The sequence below is a fragment of the Melanostigma gelatinosum genome (genome assembly GCF_949748355.1).
Source record: "Melanostigma gelatinosum genome assembly, chromosome: 3".
Classification (NCBI taxonomy): Eukaryota; Metazoa; Chordata; class Actinopteri; order Perciformes; family Zoarcidae; genus Melanostigma; species Melanostigma gelatinosum.
The window spans coordinates 30,524,636-30,540,710 of NC_136636.1; the positions used below are offsets into that span (position 1 = coordinate 30,524,636).

Here is a 16,075-nt window from a genome sequence, read left to right on the forward strand (position 1 = left end):
AACGTGGTTCAATTAAAGGCAGCAGCAAACAGAAAGGTCTTCAATCTTGATTTAAATGAGCTGAGGGTCTCAGCAGACCTGCAGCTTTCTGGGACTTTGTTCCAGATATGTGGAGCAGAAAAACTGAACGCTGCTTCTCCATGTTTAGTTCTGACTCTGGGAACAGATAGTAGACCGGTCCCAGACGACCTGAGGGGTCGGGATGGTTCATAAGGTAGCAGCAGATCAGAGATGTATTTTGGCCCTAAACCATTCAGTGTTTTGTAAACCAACAGCAGGATTTTAAAGTCAATTCTTTGTTGGACAGGAAGCCAGTGCAAAGACATCAGAACTGGAGTGATGTGATCCACCCTCCTGGTCTTAGTGAGGGCTCCTCGCTGTTGAAACGGAGACTTTGTTTCCGCTCCTGGTCATTTTCCGACAAAGGAGGAAGTCATGGGGCTGACACACGTCTGGAGCTCCGGAGCATGGCTCTCATTTAATTAGTATGAAAGCACCTGTCCCAGTAGTGGAAGTGGAGCGCTTTCATGAGACTACAAATCATTATGAGCCGAAATAAACATAACTAAGCAGCAGTTAGTTAGCAGTGAGTTTATCCTCGTCGTAGTGATGGGCGGCGCGATGGGTACTCGCGGCAAGTATTCACGGCAGATGCGTGATGCGGGTAGGCCCGCAAGTGATCACGGTTCGGTCATGCACCTCCGAATTCAATCTGGCACGGGCGGTTCTCGTGATCAATTGTATATCACAAATAGTGCACTGATAAAACACTATTGTAATGTCTGGGGAGTATAGGGGATGGGCCAATTATTTTAAGAGGCTTTAGAGCAGCAGGGTTTTCATTTTGAGTAAATGTTTGGCAGCCACATCCAGTAGTTACAGGATATTTAACCTGTGTTTTGTATGATACATTTAATACTTTATTTTTTCCCTTACAGGGCTTGGCTAAGGCGATCAGTAGTTTATGAATATGAGGTTACAGATGACTACAATCCCTCCTCGGCATTGGGGAGGTAGGCCATGGCTTGTGTCAGCTATGCCAACGTTCTATGAGTAACACGCCTCTGTTATTCTTCACAGCCCATGGTGTTGGTACGCCTCTGGTGTTTCAGAAATGACAACGCATAGAGCAGGGTGTTCAAATGAACTTCAACAAGCCCAGTTTGAGAGAGGTTCCTCATGCAAAGGTCCGGAACATCACGGTCGGTCTAACGTGCGGGATGATTTAGTCCCATATAAAGTGAAGTAGCCTAACAGTTGTATCAACGTTGGTTGGTTCGTAGTCAACAGCTGATGATTAAATCAAGAAGTTGAAGGAATATGTCGTGTAAAGTAAGGGATGCATTCATAGATTAAATTACATAACATAAGCTTTTAAGAACTTTCATCTTAAAAAGATAAAGTACCTAATTTGAGTAAATTAAGGCAACTGTATCGTCATGCAGCGTTAAATTCAGTACAATCAGGGTGAAGCGATGTAAATGGAAGTATTACATCGTACGTTGAAGAAGATTGTGTGCAGCAACATTATTTGTTGTTATTAAACATTTGGTTCAGCTCTATTCCTCTTGTGACGTCATAGTTGGGCAGTGAAATCATGTGATAGGATTCTGATTATTGGGCTCATATCGGTGCCTCTATTAGTTTGGATTGAGCGGGTGAGTTTGCTCAAAATGTTTTGCTTAGTGGCGCTTCACCTGGCTGCTTGGAATAATCATAATGGTCTCTGGACATATGAAACACACTGGGTTAAACTGCATGGGAGGAATGCACTTTTAAGAGTCTGTCCATAGTGGTTAAGGCTGATTTATAAATGTCCACATTCTGTGTTTGGGAGGCAGCCATGTGTAATGTCGTAACCCGGCTCCCAAGCTATGACAAATACGGAAGGACACGAGGCAGGATGGGATTTAGAGGTAGTTATGACAACATACTAAAGAGCGGCTACCAATGGTGAGGTGTGACAGTCAGTAACATCAGTAAGGTAACGAGAATGCATGCCTGTTGAAGTGTGGGGCATGGTCAGCGGAAGTAAAAGACCACATCTTTAAACGGGCAGCACTGGCAGAGAGGAGTTCAGGTGCACAGAAGAGCAATGGAGTAGGCCTGTTACTCCTCAGAGCTCCAGGACCAGGGGCTCTGCAGCCAGTAATCTGCCACAACGGCGCTATTGTGACTCCTGACGGGGACGGTTAAGTGGCAAAACCATACGTGGACAGTTATACATAAAGTAGATCAGCTCCATTCAGGCTCATCCCCTAGGGACGCGCTTTCCCTCTCCTGCTCGTTTGACATGGCATCTTCCTTGGCCTAAGATGCACAAGCTACCTTGATGTTGGGTGCTGCGCTGACCTGCGTGTCAGGTCGCTGTGCGATCACTTGAATGGTGTAACAAGCTGAGTTTCGCTGATTCACTAAAACGTCGACATGGATGCAGACCATCCGTGGGTTTTGGGGGATTCTGTTAAGGCCAGTGGTTTGCTAGACTCAAAGGGTAACTCAAGCGCTTTAAAGCCTTAACAATGTGTACGGTAAGTCATGCATAATTCATGCATCATGTTGACATTGTTTCTGGCATTGTGGCTCGTCATGCAATTTGTCTAATAGCATGATCTCATTCATGCAAAATGTATTATCTCTAGAGCTACCTCTCGCATGCTGTGGTTACAGTGGATCTTCGCGCATCACGGTATAAGGCCATTGCACGAAAGTCTGTTGGACTCACACTATTCTGGTCTAATGGGTACGTGACTTGGCTGGTAACTCATGGCCTAAACACTCCAAATGCGGAGGTGCTTGCACAGTCGGTGTGGCTTGGATAGACTCTACTATTCTTACTCCAGCTATACTCAGGGCACTCTTTTAGAATAGGGGCTGCTACTTCGGCAGCTAACTAAGGCATCTCTGCTACTACCCTACAACAATTGGGACGTTGGTCATCCTCTACCTTCACATCTTACATTCGCCCCGATCTCAACACCGTCTAGATAATCAAAGATCATTGACGCCTTAAAATCCGGTAAGGAATGCATATAACTGGTGGTGGTGACATGTTTACATCGATTGGCGTATCGTTGGTAGGTCACATTATTGGTATTGGTTCATAGCAGGGGATAGCATTATACCCTTCTTGACATGTTCCTTATAGTAACACTAAGGTATGGTTCACATTATATTGTGCAAATGGATATCCTATCAGCACTGTCTATTACTGTGCTCTGCATTTATCTTGCTCTATTCCTCTGGTGTGACTCGACCGTTTTCTCCATCTGATTGGTCTAACACGGTTTCCCAATCTCCTGGTCTCATGTGACCTGGCTTATCGTGACTGTTTTCCTAGGTGAACGTGACCTGGTTTAACGTGTCTGTGTTTCCTAGGTGACCGTGACCTGGCTTAACGTGTCTGTTTCCTGGTCCGACGGGACTGTTTTACTTTCCTAAAAGAAAAGGTGGGTCTGAGGTGCCCCGTTTCTAATTTCCTGGTCCGTATGATAAGAGACCCGTCCAGAGTTGACAAATTTCTAATTTCGCAGTCAGATATGACACAATTTCTGTTTCGCGGTCCGAATGATGCGAGACCTGTCAAAGTATGACATACGTTCTAGTTTCCCGGGTGAGCTCACCCGGTCTGGTTGTGCTGAGGCAGTCAGACCCCAAACCTGTGGGGGCCGTAAGACCCCCAACCGTGCTGTTCTACGTTCTCTCTTGAACCCCCCTATTCTGCTCTGTGGTCTAAACGTGACCCATTACTATCCTACGCTGCGGTCTCAATATGACCCCACCTATCCTTGTCTGCGGTCTAGCTTGACCCTCACCTATCCAGTCCTGCGCTCGGACCCTCCGCAGGGCCGACCCCGCCATATGTTTCGGGATCTGTTGAAATCCTACCATACTCCCCTAGGGGCTATCTAGACCCGCCCTATCCTGTGTCTGCGGTCTTCCAGACCCCCGTATCCTAGTCTGCAGTCCGTCGTGACATTCCTCTATCCTTTGCTTTGACGCAACCGGTCATCTTACCTCTGGTCTAACCTCTACTTGTTCATGTTCTACCCTTAGAGTTCTCTCATGACTAATTATCTATTTTCTTAGGAAATTCACCACAGCAGTAAGGTATGTATGTCTGTATTTATTTATTTATTCATATAAATAAATGTCATTTTGGGGATTAGGCCTGTTGGACCTCAGTATCCCTACCCTCGGTGATAGTACTTCAGGATGGAGTCCAATCGCCAAAGACTTTGCACTTTTTCATATTTGACGCTTGTATAATAAATCATTGTTAAACTTATGAAACAAGTCTCTCCTGATTGAAATGTAGCTCAAGCGCAAGTTCAATCAGGAAGACACTCACTATATCTCTGTCTTTCCTCTCCTTGTAAGTACTCTATCAGCTGATTGGGGGCGTGCACTTTTAAGTAACCAACCAGATTCGGCACACCGGGTCCTCAAGCCAATCATATCGGTGCTGTCAATCTTTAAATAGTGTTCTCCTCTCTGCTGCTGTCAGGTGTCATTGCAGCAAAGCAGATGCAACCCTCCTCCACCCAGTGGCCTCCAGTCAGCATCACAGTCGTGCTCCTGATTCATCATCAGATAGCAGCGACTCCTTTCATCACCACCACCAGTGTCTGGACTCCAAGGGGGGATTAGGCCTGTTGGACCTCAGTATCCCTACCCTCGGATGGAGTCCAATCGCCAAAGACTTTGCACTTTTCATATTTGACGCTTGTATAATAAATCATTGTTAAACTTATGAAACAAGTCTCTCCTGATTGAACTGTACTCATCCACAGGGGAGCCGTTTGTAGCAGCAATTTACAGTGAAATAAAATATTAAAGTATGGAAATGCACAATATATACAGTACAATAAGATAACAGAGCAGATGTTGAATTTGAAGAAATAGAATGACAACAAAATAGAATAAAAAATAAGAATGCACAGTATATACAACAGATTAGAATGAACAACTAAACAGTAGAGCAAGGATCACCAACAACAAGCAGCACATGCTTCACATGACTACATGATAACCATATGCTTCACATGACAATATGATAACCATATGCTTCACATGACAATATGATAATCACATGCTTCACATGACTACATGATCATCATGTGCTTCACATGACTACATGATATTCACATGACTACATGATAATCATATGCTTCACATGACTACATGATAATCATATGCTTCACATGACTACATGATAATCATATGCTTCACATGACAATATGATAATCACATGCTTCACATGACTACATGATAATCATATGCTTCACATGACTACATGATAATCATATGCGTCACATGACTACATGATAACCATATGCTTCACATGACAATATGATAATCACATGCTTCACATGACTACATGATAATCACATGCGTCACATGACTACATGATCATCATGTGCTTCACATGACTACATGATAATCACATGCTTCACATGACTACATGATAATCATATGCTTCACATGACTACATGATAATCATATGCTTCACATGACTACATGATCATCATGTGCTTCACATGACTACATGATAATCACATGCTTCACATGACTACATGATAATCATATGCTTCACATGACTACATGATAATCATATGCTTCACATGACTACATGATAATCATGTGCTTCACATGACTACATGATAACCATATGCTCAAAATGTGTCTGATTAATGCACGCTCTATAACAAACAAGGCTCACATTTTAAATGACTTGTTCACAAGTCATAATTTGGCTTTTTTATTTCTGACCGAGACCTGGCAACGGAATATGGAATGCATCCATTTCAATGAACTCTGCCCTGTGGACAGTCCGTCAGAAAGCTGCAGCTGATTCAGAACGCTGCAGCTCGAGTCCTCACTAAGACCAGGAGGGTGGATCACATCACTCCAGTTCTGAGGTCTTTGCACTGGCTTCCTGTCCAACAAAGAATTGACTTTAAAAACCTGCTGTTGGTTTACAAAGCACTGAATGGTTTAGGGCCAAAATACATCTCTGATCTGCTGCTACCTTATGAACCATCCCGACCCCTCAGGTCGTCTGGGACCGGTCTACTATCTGTTCCCAGAGTCAGAACTAAACATGGAGAAGCAGCGTTCAGTTTTTCTGCTCCACATATCTGGAACAAAGTCCCAGAAAGCTGCAGGTCTGCTGAGACCCTCAGCTCATTTAAATCAAGATTGAAGACTTTTCTGTTTGCTGCTGCCTTTAATTGAACCACATTCAATTCATATATTAATCAATTTCCTGCATTTCTGCATTTTACTACTGCATTTTATTTCTTACACTGTTCTTAATTGCTGTTAAATCTCCTTTTCTTTTGCCTTATGTTTTGATGCTTTTAATGGTTTTAAAAGGACTGCACAATATGTCGCCATTTCCTCCGGGACCGAGTTCGTGCAAGGCGTACACTATAAAACGCAGATCTTTTCCAGACGTGGTTTGTGTGCGAGTAATTGCTTGATTGCTTGAAGTATGGTTGATTGCGTGCAGCGTAATGTCTCAGGGAGACATCGATTATTGTTTCAATGTATGTTTTAAATCTCCTTTACTTTTTACTACTGAATTTTATTTCTTACACTGTTTCTTTAATTGTTTTTAAATCTCCTTTTCTTTTGCCTTATGTTTTGATGCTTTTAATGGTTTTATGTGAAGCACTTTGAATTACCTTGTTGTTGAAATGTGCTATAGAAATAAACTTGCCTTGCCTTGCCTTGGACTGTTCTTATGTTGGGACACCGCGTCTGACAGGCCACGGTGGAGGTCTCGCCGTGGTCTGGAAGAATCAGTTTTCCTGCCACTTGGGGAGCACAGAATCCTGTGCTACTTTTGAACTACAGCTGACTAAAGTGGGCCGGCTAAAGCCGTTTTACTGTTTTTTAATTTACCGACCTCCAGGTCCTGCAGGTCAGTTTTTATCAGAGTTCACAGACTTTCTGACCTCTATTATCAAGCTAGACAAAGTGCTTCTGGTTGGTGATTTTAATCTGCATATCAATGATACCACAGACTGTATTGCTGCTGAGTTTCTCAATATTACTGAATCTTTTAATTTCACCCAACATGTTTCTGGCGCCACTCACAGGGGTGGTCACACCTTGGACCTTGTGTTTTCTCTGGGTCTTGCTATTGATAATACCCGTTGTGAGGACCTATTGATCAGTGACCATAAATGTATTTTCTTTGATATTTCTGTCAATGCTGACCCCTTGCTGATCAGTTCTCTATGCACTTCTGTTGTGATATTAACTCAAATCTCAATAATGTTGAACTCTCGATACAGTCTTTTAATGAACATTGCACCACTTTGCTGGATGAAGTGGCACCTCTTAAGGAAAGGACCAGGGCTTCCTATAACACTACTCCGTGGATGACAGAAGCTGTGTGCAGCGTGAGACAGAAGTGTCGCAGGGCAGAGCGGCTCTGGAAAGCTACTGGGCTAGAAGTGCATCGTTTATATCTCAAAGACCTCAGAGTTTCTTTTAATACTACAGTAAAGGAAGCTAGAACTGCTTATTTTGCCAACCTAATCTCTTCTTCAAAGAAAAATCCCAAGACTCAGTTTGACACAATCAGAGGAATTGTTTCATCACCTGTCTCCACTGTACCATGCTATTCTGTTGACGATTGCAACAAATTCCTGATCTATTTTAATGACAAGGTAACAGGTATTAGGTCTGGCATTCGGCCTGGGATCTGTTCGGCTACTTGTAGCTCCTCGCAATCTCCTGCTGTTATGGGCTCTTTCCAGCCTATCAGCCTTCAAGACCTGATGGACTTAATTACCAAAACAAAGCCATCAACTTGCCCTCTGGATATAATTCCATCCTCTCTATTTAAGAAAGTTCTGCTAACTATTGGCCCTGCAGTAACATCTATTGTCAATTCCTCATTGTCTACAGGAATTGTCCCTTCCTATTTCAAACATGCCACTATCCAGCCCATATTAAAGAAACCTAACTTAGATCCAGCTTTGCCCATGAGCTACAGGCCCATATCAAAACTGCCTTTCCTGTCCAAAATTTTAGAGAAAGTGGTGGCCAAACAACTTACTGCTGCACTGGAGAGGCACAATATGTACGACAAGTTCCAGTCTGGGTTTCGTAAGCAACACTCTACTGAAACCGCTCTCCTGAGGGTTTCAAATGACATTCTCATGTGTGCTGATGCAGGTGACTGCTCTGTGTTAGTTCTTCTGGATCTCAGTTCTGCATTTGACACTGTAGACCATGACATCCTGATTAAGAGGCTTCGTGATTGGGTGGGCATATCTGGCATAGCGTTAGACTGGTTTACATCTTACCTCAGTGACAGAAGTTTCAATGTCTCTGTGGGTGATTTTGTGTCTGTTACCTCTCCACTTTCTTGTGGTGTACCGCAGGGCTCGGTTCTGGGGCCTTTGTTATTTTCCCTTTATCTTTTACCTTTGGGACCGATCATAAAAAGCTATAATGTGTCCTATCACTTATATGCAGACGACATCCAACTTCATCTGTCATTTAAACCCAGCGAGGCATTCACATTAACTCGGCTCCTGGACTGTGTCAATGCCATCAGAGACTGGACGGCAGAAAACTGCCTGCAACTCAATGACTCTAAGACGGAGGTCCTAGTTATTGCTCCAGAGGAGTTTGTCCCCATGATCAGGCAGATTATTAGTCCTCTCTCCTCTGCTTCCCATTGCAACCTGCGCAATCTTGGGATTTTCTTTGATCGATCCATGCCGTTTGACCCCCATGTTAAGCAGCTGTCCAGGTCATGTTTCTTCCATCTAAGAAATATCAGTAAACTGAGATCTGTAGTATCAACACCTGAATTAGAGATGATCATACACACATTTATCTCTTCACGCATTGACTACTGCAACTCACTTTTCATATCACTCAGTGTATCTGCTCTTAACCGTCTGCAGGTCATCCAAAATGCTGCCGCCAGATTACTCACCAGGACTAATCGACGGTCTCACATCACCCGCGTACTCCGATCTCTCCACTGGCTTCCTGTAGCATCTAGGATACACTTTAAAATTCTCACCATCACTTACAGAGCACTTCACGGTCAGGCTCCGACTTATGTAGCTGATCTACTTCACCCCTATTCACCCGCCCGCACTCTCAGGTCAAATGCTCTAGGTCTTCTGTCAGTCCCACGCACACGATGTAAGAGCCGTGGTGACCGAGCCTTTGAGGCAGTGGCCCCGAGGCTCTGGAATGCTCTGCCTGCAACTCTACGCCTCGCAGATACTGTGAATACTTTTAAAAAACAGCTCAAAACCCACCTGTTTAGGCTGGCGTTTGTGTATAAAGTAAACCCATGTCCTAGACCTGCTCTTAAAATATGTTTTACATTTTTATTTTATTTTAATTTTATTCTTTAACATTTTTTATTCACTCTGTGTAGATAATTTATTGACCCTAGGGTCACATTGTGTTTTTTATGCTTTTAAATGTCTGCTCTGTTAAGCACTTTGTGATAGTACTGTCTTTGAAAAGCGCTATATAAATAAAATTCATTCATTCATTCATTCATTCATTCATAATCATATGCTTCACATGACTACATGATAATCATGTGCTTCACATGACTACATGATAATCATATGCTTCACATGACTACATGATAATCATATGCTTCACATGACTACATGATAATCATGTGCTTCACATGACTACATGATAATCATATGCTTCACATGACTACATGATCATCATGTGCTTCACATTACTACATGATAATCATATGCATCACATGACTACATGATAATCATATGCTTCACATGACTACATGATAATCATGTGCTTCACATGACTACATGATAATCATATGCATCACATGACTACATGATAATCATATGCTTCACATGACTACATGATCATCATGTGCTTCACATGACTACATGATAATCATAGGCATCACATGACTACATGATAATCATATGCTTGTGTGATGATGTCGGTCCTCATGGTGGCCATTTGACATCGTGAGACCATGTTTCAATGAATGAGCTGTTGTAACCTTTATGATAATCACAGCCTCATGCAACTTTACAAGCACAAACTAGAGAGTGAGAGCATCCAGACAGTGTACTGCTTCACTCTGTATATTATAATATTTTATAATATTGACATTAAGGGCCTTACTCAGACGTTTCCATGACAGAGGTGCGCGCCATTCAATTGCAGAAAAATATGATTATTTTAGAATTCTCCAAATAAGAAAAGACTTCGATACCACATCTATGTGCTATCGATAGTTGACCTGCTATCTCCCCCTGAATACCCCCCCCCCCCCCCGACACACACAGAAAGGTCTATATTACAGTGACGGTTAAGTGCTTGATATGTAATAATTACTCATTCATATATTCAAAATTAGTTCAGTCCATCCGTCCTCGTCCCTTACCCGAGCTATCTGGTCTGCCATTTGCAGTCGTCCGTCCAGCTCTCTTCTGATCTGTGCTGCCTGCTCATCAGGGTTGTCCAGCTGGAGAAACACAGACAGACACAGTGTGCGTCACGAGCTCAGCCACAACAATGTACACGAGTAATTAGTACAACAGCAGCGACAGTGAACTGACACCAGATACCGATGCAGTTTACAGGTAAATCACCAGCCATCACTCAGCTGAACCAGGACATGCCATGCAGGTACAATAGCACCTTGCTGTTCACATATCTATCTACACATGCTCACTCAGCTAAATATGTTTTATATTAATATGTCTTCATTATCTAATACACTAAGCATTAGGCATAAAGTTAACTGTTAAACTTGTTTTTTTTAACCATACTTATATACTAAACATATGTAAAATGTATCTGTCATTATTATTGTATTATTATTGTATTATGTATATTTGTTTTCTGTTCTACACAGCTCACAGCAGCATGCTTCATGTGTCTGTGGTCGTGTTTTAAAGGTGCCCTTCGGAGCTTTTGGCCACTAGTAGTGCTCTGGAGCAATTATCATGGTGCATGTGCACTCAGTATTACATTCAGAAGGGAACAGCAGCCCTGTGAAGTGTTACCTACCAGACAGATATAAAACATTCTATCCATTCACTGCTGACATGACAACTTCTCTATGTGCAACACGAACACCTATAAGACTGCTCAACTCTAACAGCGCTCCATCCGGCTGCTTTGTCATTTCAAAAATAATTCATTATTTAGAATTGTATTGAGTGAACAGACTGATGACTTCAGTGGAAGCAACTTGATGATTGACCAGGAAACATAAGCCATAAGCATGTTTTTGTTAGATAGATCGTTTAATTTAAAACGAATACAACATAACATTAAAAACATATTCCCCTAAAAAGAACCTCGTTTATTCTGGCTGATGTCTTGATAGATGGTACGGTGAGGGTGTCAATAAATATTCAAAGAATAATAGATAGGGTCCAATGATTCTAAATGATAAAAGTTCAGTCAGGAATAGGCGTGGTTTTATATTATAGCTCAATAGAAACAGCGTGGTCACACTCATGATGACATGGAGGAATGTGTGACATAAACTCTTGTTCTGATCATGCTTTTTCTTCTCTAAATGCTGTTACCCAGAAGCACGGAGGCGAATGTCCTCTGGGGGATATCACTGCCACCGTATTTGAACACCTTCCATTTCCAGGTGGCGAGAGAAGCCTCGCTGTGTACAGAGGCCTGTGATACAGAACAGAGAGCAGCAATCGATCTGAGAACCATGTGAAAGTGATCAGGCTGCAGGACCAGAAGGAGCTGCAGCAGGCTAACGTCTGGTTCATGCTCGCACTTGTGCCCCCGGCGCCAGACAACAATGTCGTCATCACGTATTCTACGTAAAGTTTCTCTGCACAGCAGCAACACATGACTTAAGAATGCATCTGAAGCGCCTCCTGTACAGACAGGCGGGGGGCTGTTATTACAGGCGGGGGGCTGTTACTACAGGCGGGGGGCTGTTATTACAGATGGGGGGCTGTTATTACAGATGGGGGGCTGTTGGCTGTTATTACAGACGGGGGCTGTTATTACAGACGGGGGGCTGTTATTACAGACGGGGGGCTGTTGGCTGTTATTACAGACGGGGGGCTGTTGGCTGTTACTACAGGCGGGGGGCTGTTATTACAGACGGGGGGCTGTTGGCTGTTATTACAGACGGGGGCTGTTATTACAGACGGGGGGCTGTTATTACAGACGGGGGGCTGTTGGCTGTTATTACAGACGGGGGGCTGTTGGCTGTTATTACAGGCGGGGGGCTGTTGGCTGTTACTACAGGCGGGGGGCTGTTATTACAGACGGGGGGCTGTTGGCTGTTATTACAGGCGGGGGGCTGTTGGCTGTTACTACAGGCGGGGGGCTGTTATTACAGACGGGGGCTGTTATTACAGGCGGGGGGCTGTTATCACAGACGGGGGGCTGTTACTACAGGCGGGGGGCTGTTACTACAGGCGGGGGGCTGTTGTCTGTTATTACAGGCGGGGGGCTGTTACTACAGGCGGGGGGCTGTTATTACAGACGGGGGGCCGTTATTACAGACGGGGGGCTGTTGGCTGTTATTACAGACGGGGGCTGTTATTACAGGCGGGGGGGCTGTTATTACAGACGGGGGGCTGTTGGCTGTTACTACAGGCGGGGGGCTGTTATTACAGACGGGGGCTGTTATTACAGGCGGGGGGCTGTTATCACAGACGGGGGGCTGTTACTACAGGCGGGGGGCTGTTACTACAGGCGGGGGGCTGTTGTCTGTTATTACAGGCGGGGGGCTGTTACTACAGGCGGGGGGCTGTTATTACAGACGGGGGGCCGTTATTACAGACGGGGGGCTGTTGGCTGTTATTACAGACGGGGGCTGTTATTACAGGCGGGGGGGCTGTTATTACAGACGGGGGGCTGTTGGCTGTTATTACAGATGGGGGGCTGTTGGCTGTTATTACAGACGGGGGCTGTTATTACAGGCGGGGGGCTGTTATTACAGACGGGGGGCCATTACTACAGGCGGGGGGCTGTTATTACAGGCGGGGGGCTGTTGGCTGTTATTACAGATGGGGGCTGTTATTACAGGCGGGGGGCTGTTGGCTGTTATTACAGGCGGGGGGCTGTTATTACAGACGGGGGCTGTTATCACAGACGGTGGGCTGTTACTACAGGCGGGGGGCTGTTACTACAGGCGGGGGGCTGTTGTCTGTTACTACAGGCGGGGGGCTGTTATTACAGACGGGGGCCGTTATTACAGGCGGGGGGCTGTTATTACAGACGGGGGGCTGTTATTACAGGCGGGGGCTGTTATTACAGGCGGGGGCTGTTACTACAGGCGGGGGGGGCTGTTATTACAGGTGGGGGGCTGTTACTACAGACGGTGGGCTGTTACTACAGATGGGGGGCTGTTACTACAGGCGGGGGGCTGTTACTACAGGCGGGGGGCTGTTATTACAGGTGGGGGCTGTTATCACAGACGGTGGGCTGTTACTACAGGCGGGGGGCTGTTACTACAGGCGGGGGGCTGTTGTCTGTTACTACAGGCGGGGGGCTGTTATTACAGACGGGGGGCCGTTATTACAGGCGGGGGGCTGTTATTACAGACGGGGGGCCGTTATTACAGGCGGGGGGCTGTTATTACAGGCGGGGGCTGTTATTACAGGCGGGGGCTGTTACTACAGGCGGGGGGGCTGTTATTACAGGTGGGGGGCTGTTACTACAGACGGTGGGCTGTTATTACAGGTGGGGGGCTGTTACTACAGACGGGGGGCTGTTACTACATGCGGGGGGCTGTTGGCTGTTATTACAGGCGGGGGGCTGTTGGCTGTTACTACAGACGGGGAGCTGTTACTACAGGCGGGGGGCTGTTACTACAGGCGGGGGGCTGTTATTACAGACAGGGGGCTCTTGGCTGTTATTACAGGCGGGGGCTGTTGGCTGTTACTACAGGCGGGGGGGCTGTTATTACAGACGGGGGGCCGTTACTACAGGCGGGGGGCTGTTATTACAGGCGGGGGGCTGTTGGCTGTTATTACAGGCAGGGGGCTGTTATTACAGACGGGGGCTGTTATCACAGACGGGGGGCTGTTACTACAGGCGGGGGGGCTGTTGGCTGTTATTACAGGCGGGGGGCTGTTACTACAGGCGGGGGGCTGTTATTACAGACGGGGGGCCGTTACTACAGGTGGGGGGCTGTTATTACAGACGGGGGGCCGTTATTACAGGCGGGGGGCCGTTACTATAGGCGGGGGGCCGTTATTACAGGCGGGGGGCTGTTATTACAGGCGGGGGGCTGTTACTACAGGCGGGGGGCTGTTATTACAGACAGGGGGCCGTTATTACAGGCGGGGGGCTGTTGGCTGTTATTACAGGTGGGGGGCTGTTATTACAGACGGGGGGGCTGTTATTACAGACGGGGGGGCTGTTATTACAGGTGGGGGGCTGTTATTACAGGTGGGGGGCTGTTACTACAGGCGGGGGGCTGTTATTACAGACGGGGGGCCGTTATTACAGACGGGGGGCTGTTGGCTGTTATTACAGACGGGGGCTGTTATTACAGGCGGGGGGGCTGTTATTACAGACGGGGGGCTGTTGGCTGTTATTACAGATGGGGGGCTGTTGGCTGTTATTACAGACGGGGGCTGTTATTACAGGCGGGGGGCTGTTATTACAGACGGGGGGCCATTACTACAGGCGGGGGGCTGTTATTACAGGCGGGGGGCTGTTGGCTGTTATTACAGATGGGGGCTGTTATTACAGGCGGGGGGCTGTTGGCTGTTATTACAGGCGGGGGGCTGTTATTACAGACGGGGGCTGTTATCACAGACGGTGGGCTGTTACTACAGGCGGGGGGCTGTTACTACAGGCGGGGGGCTGTTGTCTGTTACTACAGGCGGGGGGCTGTTATTACAGACGGGGGCCGTTATTACAGGCGGGGGGCTGTTATTACAGACGGGGGGCCGTTATTACAGGCGGGGGGCTGTTATTACAGGCGGGGGCTGTTATTACAGGCGGGGGCTGTTACTACAGGCGGGGGGGGCTGTTATTACAGGTGGGGGGCTGTTACTACAGACGGTGGGCTGTTACTACAGATGGGGGGCTGTTACTACAGGCGGGGGGCTGTTACTACAGGCGGGGGGCTGTTATTACAGATGGGGGGCTGTTATTACAGATGGGGGGCTGTTGGCTGTTATTACAGACGGGGGCTGTTATTACAGACGGGGGGCTGTTATTACAGACGGGGGGCTGTTGGCTGTTATTACAGACGGGGGGCTGTTGGCTGTTACTACAGGCGGGGGGCTGTTATTACAGACGGGGGGCTGTTGGCTGTTATTACAGACGGGGGCTGTTATTACAGACGGGGGGCTGTTATTACAGACGGGGGGCTGTTGGCTGTTATTACAGACGGGGGGCTGTTGGCTGTTATTACAGGCGGGGGGCTGTTGGCTGTTACTACAGGCGGGGGGCTGTTATTACAGACGGGGGGCTGTTGTCTGTTACTACAGGCGGGGGGCTGTTATTACAGACGGGGGGCCGTTATTACAGGCGGGGGGCTGTTATTACAGACGGGGGGCCGTTATTACAGGCGGGGGGCTGTTATTACAGGCGGGGGCTGTTATTACAGGCGGGGGCTGTTACTACAGGCGGGGGGGCTGTTATTACAGGTGGGGGGCTGTTACTACAGACGGTGGGCTGTTATTACAGGTGGGGGGCTGTTACTACAGACGGGGGGCTGTTACTACATGCGGGGGGCTGTTGGCTGTTATTACAGGCGGGGGGCTGTTGGCTGTTACTACAGACGGGGAGCTGTTACTACAGGCGGGGGGCTGTTACTACAGGCGGGGGGCTGTTATTACAGACAGGGGGCTCTTGGCTGTTATTACAGGCGGGGGCTGTTGGCTGTTACTACAGGCGGGGGGGCTGTTATTACAGACGGGGGGCCGTTACTACAGGCGGGGGGCTGTTATTACAGGCGGGGGGCTGTTGGCTGTTATTACAGGCAGGGGGCTGTTATTACAGACGGGGGCTGTTATCACAGACGGGGGGCTGTTACTACAGGCGGGGGGGCTGTTGGCTGTTATTACAGGCGGGGGGCTGTTAC

The 16,075-nt window shown here is 46.8% G+C and overlaps 1 protein-coding gene across 5 annotated transcripts in view; it reads right to left on the bottom strand.

Annotated features, from left to right (window-relative positions):
* cadpsa (Ca2+-dependent activator protein for secretion a) overlaps positions 1 to 16,075 on the bottom strand; it is a gene marked incomplete at its 5' end in the record, with an annotated part of 257,936 nt that overhangs the window by 168,712 nt on the left and 73,149 nt on the right. For all 5 annotated transcript variants that reach the window (XM_079265777.1, XM_079265776.1, XM_079265774.1 and 2 more), the window contains one exon: positions 10,424 to 10,504. In XM_079265777.1, coding sequence (XP_079121903.1) covers positions 10,424 to 10,504 — 81 coding nt within the window. The remainder of the gene's footprint in view (positions 1 to 10,423; positions 10,505 to 16,075) is intronic.